The sequence below is a fragment of the Echinococcus granulosus genome, assembly GCF_000524195.1.
Source record: "Echinococcus granulosus chromosome Unknown EG_S00078, whole genome shotgun sequence".
Classification (NCBI taxonomy): domain Eukaryota; kingdom Metazoa; phylum Platyhelminthes; class Cestoda; order Cyclophyllidea; family Taeniidae; genus Echinococcus; species Echinococcus granulosus.
In genome coordinates, this window is record NW_020170458.1 from 133,341 (window position 1) to 144,555 (window position 11,215).

General features: G+C 48.9%; 1 protein-coding gene across 1 annotated transcript; it reads left to right on the forward strand. All coding sequences in view use genetic code 11, as the record gives it.

The window, feature by feature from the left end:
* Positions 1–1,876: 1,876 nt before the first annotated feature.
* Positions 1,877–8,817, forward strand: EGR_07467 (Isoleucyl-tRNA synthetase, cytoplasmic; the record flags this gene model as incomplete). The annotated part of the gene is made up of 16 exons (XM_024496716.1): positions 1,877–1,998; positions 2,049–2,692; positions 2,763–2,850; positions 2,934–2,994; positions 3,078–3,176; positions 3,248–3,462; positions 3,558–3,857; positions 3,932–4,037; positions 4,111–4,286; positions 4,376–4,583; positions 4,920–5,349; positions 5,470–5,909; positions 7,184–7,481; positions 7,644–7,852; positions 8,260–8,487; positions 8,692–8,817. 16 exons carry the CDS (start codon positions 1,877–1,879, stop codon positions 8,815–8,817), a joined length of 3,750 nt encoding a protein of 1,249 aa, XP_024348856.1.
* Positions 8,818–11,215: the final 2,398 nt, after the last annotated feature.

Consider the following 11,215-nt stretch of genomic DNA (forward strand, 5'->3'; position numbering starts at 1 on the left):
TGCTGAATATATATATTCTGCCCGAGTATTTTGTCTTCTTTCGTCTTCAGGAAGTCTCGGGACGCTACATTGGTGGCAGCGGAAAGCGAACCCGATCTTGAAAGACATGTATCCTGATTTTCCACTTCTGCGTGATAAGCCTTAGTGGAGTGGAAGAAGTACACATGCTACGGATGGGAGAATGGTGATGACCCCTAACAGAAAGGTTGATGTTGACGTCTACCTTCGGCATCCCTCCCAGTCCCGTGTTCTGCAGAAAAGCTATTAACAACTGAAGCGACACTAGCCGTGAACCATCTGGAAGTTTCGTTACGGATTTCCCCTACCGTCCCTCATGGACCTGTTTTAAATCTTGTACTTCCTTACTCAGATCTGCTTTTAGGCCAGTGTTCCTGCACCTATCTATGGACACGCATGATGGCCGACGCAGTTCCCCATCCTGAATCAGATCTCTAAACCGGACGAAACCCCAGATCCAGTCAAGCTGCCAAGAGGTATCAGTGACGTTGAGGTCAAGTATCCCCCCAGTTGCGCGCCAATTTGGTGACTGGCACGGTTGGCTCGTGGGTTTCTTTACTGCACCGACTACGTTGTAATGGCTGACGCAGGAGGTTGACCTGCTGTAGCGCCGGGGACGGCGCTCAAAAGAGGAGGGAGGCTATGTAATACGATGGTGGTTTAGCCCTCGATATTGGTGAGGCGCCACTTTTGTACTTCGAATTGGTCCCCTTGTACCTCGCTGGGTGGGCTGGCCTTTTGGGCCATGCCAATAGCCCAGACACTTTCTCTGCGCTGAATATATACTCTGCCCGAGTATTTTGTCTTCTTTCGCCTTCGGGGAGTCTCGGGACGCTACATTAGTGACCAAGAAACTAGTCCCTGCCTGAAATTTGAAATGCTATTCTGGTCCTACCATTTGAGCGCCTGCATTCAAAGTCAAGAGCCTAAGACCTGGTCGACTTCCTGTGAATCTACTTTTCAATCAATTTGGTCCCACATTCACAGGTTCATGCACAGTTCCCACTTTAAAACCGATCTACATGGCCTTTGTTAACAGTGGTATCTTGTATGGCTAGCTCGCAGATGCAATCCAGGCACACCTACTAATGAGCTGTCGGTTAAGAAGTTGGCAATAATTTATCTGCTAACTCAAATAGCAAAGATAATTTCGGTGTCCTGAGTCAACCCCAAAGTCGTGACAAGCCAAGTAACACGCCACTTACTGAAATGCAGAATCCCTGACGGAACTGCTACCACAATACAAAGGCCATGCCACAGGCCGAACGCAAGAGCTTCGAGATTTGATTAGTCTGACAAAATTATCAAAATTATCAAGTTACCTAAACTACTACAGTGGGCCTTAACAATTTTTTGCACCGCTTGTGTAAGCTGGAATTTCACCTTGAAGCATGACCTGATAACCAAACTACACAAAATACACGAAGACTAAGAACTTACCCAAAAAATATGGTTACCACTGGCCAAATAAATGCAGCCAAATAAAAATATTTTAAAAACTCTGCCGGGTAGATAGGATTTCTGCCTTTTGAAACAACGAATATATAGTGCAAGTTAGTCACTTTCTAAAATTTTCATGTAAAAAGGAAAGTTAATACTAAATTCGCATAAGTTACGTCGGCACATATTGGATATTTGTTTACTTAATAAAGCCATTTTGTTTGCAATAATCATTTTTGGCACACAGTGAATGTCGTTATAAACAAACAACTTTTATTTCGATATTATTGCCAATTTTAGGTAAAATAACTACAGCGATTCTGGCATTAACTTTGGAAAATGACAACTTCCGGTTGGTGGTTTTGATAAGCGTACGGCTTTCGAGCCCCCGTGCCTGCACTGCATTTAACTACGTGGCATGAGTCGCGACGATCTCCCGCCGTCAATAAATTTCTCCGAGGAAGAGGAGAAAATAATTCAGTTTCACAATGAAATTGAGGCATTTAAGACATCCTGCAGACTCTCCGCCAAACGTCCACCGTAAGTTGCTATTTGAATGATATGAAGGGGAACGTGCTTACCTGTCTTAGGTTTACGTTTTATGATGGGCCACCGTTTGCGACCGGACTGCCGCACTATGGACACATTTTGGCGGGTACAATAAAGGATGTGGTTACGCGTTTTGCGTACAGCGAAGGCTATCACGTAGAACGTCACTTTGGCTGGGATTGTCACGGTCTGCCCGTGGAATACGAGGTGGATAAGCTGAACAATATCAGTGGACCACAGGACGTCGAGGCGATGGGCGTCGCAGCTTACAATGCCAAGTGCCGTGAGATTGTGATGCGATACTCCTCGCAATGGCGCAGCGTCGTCCAGCGCATCGGCAGGTGGATCGACTTTGACGATGATTATCGTACCATGTACCCCACCTTCATGGAGTCCGTGTGGTGGGTCTTCAAACAGCTGTATGAGAAGGGTCTCGTGTACCGCGGTGTTAAAGTGATGCCCTTCTCCACGGCCTGTTCCACACCGCTGTCAAACTTTGAGGCAGGTCTGAACTACAAAGACGTTCAGGATCCTGCCATCGTTGTGTCATTCCCTGTCGAAGATTTTGACAACAGCGCATCCACCGTCTGCATTGAACTGCTTGCGTGGACTACCACACCCTGGACGTTGCCTAGCAACTTGGCGTTGTGTGTTAATCCGGAAAAAGACTACGTCAAAATCAAGGGTAGATAACTTTACTCCTTTCTCCCATTTCTAACCCTCAATTTTAACATCTTCGTACCTTCATCCTACAGATAAAAGTAGGGATAGGGTATTCATCATCATGGAGTGCCGTCTGGAGTGGTTCTACAAAAAAGCGGATGACTACGAGGTTCTAGAGAAGTGAGTCTGACCCTTCTCCGTTCTCCTTCCCTTTCTTCGCAAGACGATGACTTTGTATTCGTTGCTTCCTTGGTGTTTTACAGAATGAAAGGCAAGAAGTTGATTGGATTGAAGTACAAGCCACTTTTCGACTACTTTATTGGGGTGAGTGTTTGGGGTTTGTGTACTGGTAGTGACGCTTGATCATTTATTTCCTAACTTCCAGATTTTTTTGCCTTTTTGGACAGTTGAAGGAGTTGCGTGGCGCCTTTCGTGTGGTCGGTGACGCCTACGTAACCGAGGAAACGGGGACGGGAGTAGTACATCAGGCGCCCTACTTTGGTGAGGTGAGTGCTCGTTCTACTTTCTCTCTCTTGTACCTCTCGTGGCTACTGATAATCAGTGCGTTTGTGTATAGGACGACTTTAGAGTCTGTCTGCGCGAAGGGATCGTGACGAAGGAGATGGCAACAGTGTGTCCGGTAGATGCGAGTGGTCGTTTCACCGCCGAGGTTAAGGATTTCGCTGGTCAGTATGTGAAAGACGCCGACCGGTCGATCTGCCAGCATCTCAAACACGCCGGTCGTCTCGTGCAACAGTCCACACTTCAACACAGCTACCCCTTTTGTTGGCGGTGCGTTTCTGTCTTTCATTTCTTCCCCCCCGTCTCGCCTCGCTTAAATCCCCTATTTAATATTGTGGGTGGGTAATTGATGGGTTTGGTTGTAGGTCGGACACACCTCTGCTGTACAAGGCAGTGCCGACGTGGTTTGTGCGAGTGGAGTGCCTGGTGGAGCGCTTATTGGCGAACAGTGCTGCGACGTACTGGGTCCCCGAGTTTATAAAGGAGAAGCGCTTTGCCAATTGGCTCAGGGACGCGCGGGATTGGGCTATCTCGCGCAATCGATACTGGGGCACGCCCATCCCTCTGTGGGTATCAGAGGACTTCGAGGAGGTGGTCTGCATTGGCTCTGTTGACGAGTTAGAGCGGCTATCTGGCCATTGCGTCACCGACCTTCATAAGGAGTTGTACGGCCGTTTCCTTTTCTTATCTCCGCCTTCTTATCCTCGTGGACTCTATTTTCCTCTTTCGATGTGTTTAGTGTGGATCCAATCACGATTCCGTCACGCATGGGCAAGGGCGAGCTACGACGTATTTCGGAAGTGTTTGACTGCTGGTTTGAGTCCGGTTCGATGCCATATGCACAGGTGCATCTCCATACAATGATTGTCTTTCCCTCTGCTTTGTTAAGTAAATGACTGACCGACTGTCTTTTGGTAGATGCACTATCCCTTCGAGAACGCGGAGCGCTTTAATTCGGGCTTCCCAGCAGATTTCGTGGCGGAGGGAGTCGATCAGACGCGTGGGTGGTTCTACACTCTCTTCGTCCTTTCCACTGCTCTCTTCAATCAACCACCTTTCAGAAACCTCATTGTCAACGGCATTGTACTTGCCTCGTGAGTGTGCTTCCTACCCTTGTTGCCTCAACTGGCTAGGGATTGACGATGACCGACGAGTTGTATGTGTTTGGTGGTTTTTTTTTTAGGGACGGGCAAAAGATGAGCAAAAGGCAAAAGAACTACCCAGATCCGTGCAAAATAGTGGAGCAGTACGGGGCGGACGCGCTGCGGCTCTACCTTGTCAATTCGCCGGTGGTGCGCGCACAGAGTCTGCGCTTCTCTGAATGGGGTGTGCGCGATGTACTAAAGGACGTCTTTATTCCATGGTATAACGCCTTCCGCTTTCTCATGAAGGTTTGTCCATCTTTTTTCCCATTTACCTTTGTTTTCTCGCCGGAGTGGTTTGATAATGAGACGGGCCCAAATAAATTTGTGTGAATATCAGCCATTGAGGGAAAACATTCCGGATTACAAAATATCTGAATTCGTTAAGCTGACCCAGAGAATTGAAAGTGTTGGAGATCGGTAGTTGTCTTTCCTCCCGTCTATCAATGCCTTAATGATCTTTGGGCAAGTTACTAATAGACACTTCAGTAGCTCGTCAGATGTCCCAATTGACAGTGTGACAGCAGCAGTGGTGGTGATATGAATTATTATTTCCCGTCGTTTTCGTCTCCTCTCCCCGTTTAGTCGGGCATTGAGCCCTGGGAGCGGGTACACGGCACGACGTTTCGAGTACGTGCGGAGGCGTGGCCAAAGTCGCGGAACCTGATGGACCGGTGGATCCTATCCTTCACTCAGAGTCTCCTCCTGTTTGTGCGCACTGAGTTGCGCGCCTACCGTCTTTACACGGTGGTACCTCGACTAGTGTGCTTTATCGAACAACTTGTTAACTGGTACATCCGCATGAACCGCCGCCGACTGAAAGGTGAGGCACAGCCCACACTGACGGCGAATGGGGCAACGATGGACGCGGAGGAGGACTGGTACGGTGCACTGCACACTCTCGTAAAGGTCTTTTTCCAACTCATTTTCGTGATGGCGCCATTTGCTCCCTTCTTCACGGAGTTTATCTACCAGCGCCTGAAGGCTAAACTGGACTTCTCCGAATTCCCTCTTGGTGAGTATGCGTGGGTGTGTGTGTGCGTCTTTATCTGTCGGTGACCGCAATTTTTTACTTACTTATCATTTTCTACTACCTTGAAATCGGTGATGCTGTGAACATGGGCATAAATTACAGACGGAGTAAGTGACGCTGAGTCGGGCGCCGTAAGAGCGGATGGGGCACCGGCGTCGGTGCACTACCTGGTGGGCGTATCAGCAGAGAGCGGCGGCATTGACACTGCCCTGGAGGAGCGGGTGGCGTGGATGCAGGCGGCGGTGGAATTGGGGCGGAGTATCCGCACCCGGCACGACCTCCCTCTTAAGGCACCGTTGCCTGCCGCCGTGGTGATTCATCCCCTTGCGGAGGCCCGTGAAGCCGTCACCGCGCTAGCGTCCTACGTGACGGAAGAGCTGAACATACGCAACCTTACCGTCACCGATGACAAGACCACCTACCGGGTGCGCCTACGTGCTCGTCTCAACCCTGTCCTCGGTGCGCGCCTTCGCGCTCGTCTTCGTCTTCTAGCTGCTGCTGTCGCCGCCCTCCCACAGTCTTCCCTGGAGGCTTATCTCACGGTAAGTTCCTCCACCTCTTGGCTGCTCCTCGTTTTCTATCCCTCCAATGCTGCTGTTACTTGTCGTGCAGATCCATCTTCGTTTTCGGCAAGTTAGTTGGTCACAGTCTTTCTTCTCTGCTCCCATCGCCTCAGATCCACCTCTTATTTAAATCGTGAGCATAACTTCTTCACCCTTCGTTCTGGCGCCTCACTTTCCTCTCTATCTCTGTTTGTTTTATAACAGAGCATAGGTACGTGGTTGGCTCACTCCGGGAATCCCTCTCTCAGTTATTTTTTTTCGTGACACTCTTGTCGTCTCCTTTTTACTTCTGAACCACTCGAGAGCTGATTGAAGATGAAGCTTTTCCTTTTGGCCCTGTTCTCGTTACGGCAACAAGTCGGATACTTGGAGGTGATTGTGAATAATGGCCATTTTCGTATTGATGTAATCCCATTAAACCATCCTCGTTTTTATATTTTTTTCCCCTTGTGGGTCACCCGCCGGCGCTCGCCCCATCGTCACTGCTCTGTGAGATTGGCTGCTCATTTGGCTAATCACGATCCAGTTGTTTTGTATCCAGCTACGTGTTCTGCTTCCATCGTGCGTCGGGCAGTGGGACCAAGTTTCTGCCGCTGAGGCTTGATTTAATCTACTTTCAAAATTTGAGCAAAGTGCCCCCCATGAGTTGCTATGAATTGGTGTTTGGACACGCGCGTGAGCCTGGATTCTGTAGAGTAGATGGGCTAAGATCGCCTTTTGCCCCCTTTATTTCGTGACAACGACAATGCCCTCCGAATGCTTGCTTCAGGCATTCAAACTTAATCGCCAATCGCGTCTTGTGTGGGAATCAATGTTCCACGCTCTCGATGTGACCTGTGGTCAGTAGGTTACGTACATCCGATTTCCATTCCCGAATTCGGGGCCCTTCGAGAGGCATTCTTCTCAACCTTTAATGGAATCCACCTTTTAATGAATAACCGTTTCCCCTAGAATTCTATTTCTGTGGCTTTTTTATTTTTTTGAACGCCTATAAGTGAGGTAAAGGTCATGAATTCGCCTGAAACTGATATATCGGTTGGTGGATGTGACATAAAGGTAGTTGGAAGGTGAGTTATCAAAAACAAGGAAACTGTCTCGTTTTTAACATCTTCCAAAACGAGTAGCCTTTGAGAAGACGGTCACCTATCCGACTCTTGCGGAACAGAAACTGGAATCTGGTTAACCGGTGTTAATGTCACTGACGCTGTTTTTCTTTTTCTTTTCGTGACGGTGGTTACTATCGATGAATGCAGACGGGTGAGATGACAGTCGAGGGAGAGCGGCTGAGCGGTGACGACGTGACAGTCGACTACGTGGTTGGCGACGAGGACAACGATGAGAACAACAATACCCAGGCGAAAAAGTTAAAAGCCAAATTGGCGGAGAATGGGAAGGCACCGGTGGAGGTGGCGGAGGGACCGAAGTACAAGGCGCAGGCGGATGGGAAGGGCTTGCTGGTGTTGTTGGACGTGCGAGCAGACACAGAGTTGGAGGAGGAGCGGGTGGCTCGTGAACTCATCAACCGCATACAACGCGCTCGCAAGAAGGCCAGTTTACCAATGTTCTCTTTCCACCTTTTCATGTCTTTGATTTGACCTCTTGACCTACAACTAATTGGCAAGATATGCACTTAGAGGAGTTGCTTCTCATCTGCGTGTCCCCAATGGCATTGTTAATGTCCTTGCCCTCCTTCTCCGTTGCAGGGCAACCTAGTGCCGGAGGACGCCATCCAGGTGGTAGTTTCGACGATGTCAGAGGTGCTTGCTCAAGTTCTCACCTCCCACACCGCACTCATCGACGCTACCGTGAAACAGCCAATTGTTTGCTGCACCATGGAGGATGCTGCCTTGACAGCCGCCACCGCGGCTGTTCAGGCAAGGGGCGAGCGACTAGGCGACATTGTAGTCTCCGATGCCACAACGGTGAGTCAGTCACCCACCCACACATCTTTGTGTCCTTCATTGGTGAGATGCTGCTTTTTGGGCTTGTTCTGTGAAGGAAGTGGAAAGTTCAATTGCCTTGGATTTTCCGATGCTCTGAGGCCCTCCAGGAGTCAGCATCTTCGATGTGAAGGGTTCTAGTGTTCTTCATGTTTTAGGAACTAGGAGCTCCACGAATAGGTGGTCCTAAGACCTTCACTACCTCTGCTATGCCTAGCATTTGTTTTGGTAAAGTCGAAATTGATGAATTGGTGATACACTTCCCCAACTCTCTGATTGACTTGTTAGTAGCGCTGGAGAACGAGGGAGGGATGTTGCGGTGCCGAGGAGAGGTCCACTTCTAGCCGTAGAAGTGCAAAGATGTTAACTTTCCTTTCCTCCTCTTGTAGATTCCACCCGATGACTTGGTTGTCACCATCTTTCATCGAATAGCTTCTACCAAAGATACTGCCAGCCACAGCACCACCGCGGCTTCAAAGTCACATGTGCCCGGTGAGCATTCTAGCATGAGAAGTCTGAAGGTGCGCTGCCCAGTGGTGGGTGAAAGCATCGACGTTTGCCTTGTGGACGCCACAGGCAAGCAGCTGATCAGTGGTGTTGTGGAGCTGCTTGATGTGGTGAGTGTCGACTAGCACGGGGTGCCGTAACGAATTGAGGCTTAACATGCTTACCCTAACTGCTGTGCCCTTTTGTGACCCTCACTTTCACTTCACCTATCCTTCCATCTGTTGCGAGTTTGTCCCCCAACTCTTCATCCCCTCAGACTCATCCAGCCTACTTACTTACTAATTAAGTAGCACTCTCTGCTTTTTTGATGATAGGTTCGTGGGGCCTTTGACTGGCGTTTGGCGGCGAATCTGCGACTGATGCACTCAGGGACGGAGCTGACCTGCGACTCGACGGTGAATGTGCTCAATCTGGCTGGGCAGGAGTTGTGTTTGTTGTGAAGAAGACTTTTTCAGTGGCGATTTTTCCCCTTGGTATTTTAATGTCCATGTATTTGGTTTTTTAAGGAAAACGAAATTCCCTCGCTTCCGCTAGGAAGAGGGGGAGAATGGTGATGTTCAGAGGGCCTTTTTTCCAGCCATGGATGTCCCAATTTTGCCAAGACTTGGAGGTTGTTTAAGATGCTGGGTAGCACTGAGGTAACCCTTCAACCAGTTTGGGAGTGAAATGGGCGAAGTTCGGTGGTGGTAGACATCATACAGCACACTTGGACACACGCACACCAGCGTTTCATCTTTGGGATGGAGTAGCGAATGGTTGTGGATGGTTGTGTTTACATTTCCAGGAGAGGAGACTGTTTTCTAAGGAGCTTCCTGACAGTGGAATGCAGCTCGGAGAAGTGCGTTGGTTCGGGCGTTCTACGGATTGGTTAGGGGAAGGGAGGGGACATTTCTCCTCCTCATGCAGCCTCGCGTCTACAGCCATCGCCACATTGCGCATTATACTCCAGCCACCTTCACAGCCCTCAAGGTGCGTGTGCTTTCTCTCCCATTAGTCCCGTTCTTAAAAGTACGGCCGATGCGAGGTAGAGCTGATGCAGCAGTTAAGGGGAATGAGCTCCTCCGATGGCATCGAAGACGTCCCCAAAGATTTGGCCACATACTGAATACAGGGCAACGGAATGGCCTCCATATCTACCTGTCTGTCAGCATCGCCTCGTGTCCCGCCTGTCCTCCTCCTGTATTTCGTGATTCATCTCGCCAGAGAGTTTGAGCGCCGAGCGATCTCATTGCCTCTCGCCTGTGACCAATCACAACGCACCTGCTGAGGTGATGCACGATGGAGAGGAAGTGACTTGGGAACGAGACGCGCTTCTGTAGTTGTGGTGTGTGTCATCTCATCTGACGAAATACGGGACCTGTCAACAGGCTACCTCTTCACCTGCCATGACATCGCTTGGTTGGTGTTTGCCTTGAGTGGAGAGGAGAAGTCCGAACGTTTCAAGGAGGACTAGCGGAGGGAGGGTGAAGCGATTTGAGGGAGGTTAGAGCTGTGTGAAAAGCTGGAAATGCGAGGAGTGGTAACGGAGGAATGCTTTGTCGTGCCATGTGATCCCTGTTGGTGTCTGACAAGACAGGCGTGGTGCCACGGTGGTGATGAAATTGCAATAGGTGATACACGTGAGACAAAATAGCCTCGGCGTCCACTCAATCGCCTACCTAATCCACCGACCGCAAGGAGAAACACCTTCACAGAGCAGGCCTTAATTAGCAGGTCACTCAGTGAGCTGGTAGGTGTGTAGATAAGGAGGAAGGTGAATAAATAAGTGACTGCAAAAACTAGGCATTTCAGTAGGGTGGTTGGAGTGAGCCAGTGAGGGGATGCGTGTGTGAGTGAGCAGATTGATTTCCCTCTGGTAAGCAGGCCCATCGCCAGGTTGGCAACGTTGATTGAGTCTTGGATACACGAAGGCTAGCTTCTCACAACCCACGTGGCATGTGGTACACGCATCTGAGCTGAGCTCAGCTGACCTGACCTGGTCTGACCCCAACTGAGCTCAGCTGTGACCCTAGTCACATCTCCCCCAATAATCACAACTCCCATCAACACAGAGCATCGAAGCCACCAAATTGAGAGTACAAGTTTGTCTCACCTGGAAGCCTTCCCGTTGAGGAGTATGGCAGCAAAGTTGGGCAGGACGAGGTCGTCTCGACTTGAAGACAACAACAAGTCAACGGGGAGAGCTGTAATTTACGTCAATAACACACCGAATCCATCATTGCATCATTGGATGAAATCCTCACATATTCATATTCATGGATAAATGAATTCCTTAATTACACAAGAACCATCACTCTCTGACCGGATTACTCCCCGTCTTGACGCACACTACTTAAGTCATTTGAGCGACTGTGCTTTAGCAAACACCTTTGCAGTTGACGTGCGTAAACACGTTCACCATCGAGATCGCACTCAGAGTAGTCAAGAGGCAATAACACACCGAATCCATCAAAATATCATTGTTGAATATTCGTAGGTGAATGAAATCCTGCATCATTGTGGGCATGATTTCGCGACAAACGTTGCACTTTTTAAATAAAAATAATTAGTTTTTACCCCCGAAATAAAAAAAATGACTGACACATGTTGGTGGATTTGGCAGAGAAGACCGTCTTGTTGATTTGGATAGTAATTAAACATGGCAGAATTGCATTCTCATCTATCATTTGCTTATTTGCTCCAATAGTAGGGTAAAAAATTGAGGACTTAAGCGTTAGGGACCTAAAATTATTTGGTTTTTGATAATAGGGAACCACTTTCTCCACCTTCTATGTGTGCATATTTTGATGGCAGGGTTGCTTATCACCTAATCAAGTACAACCCACCATTCAAGTCGTG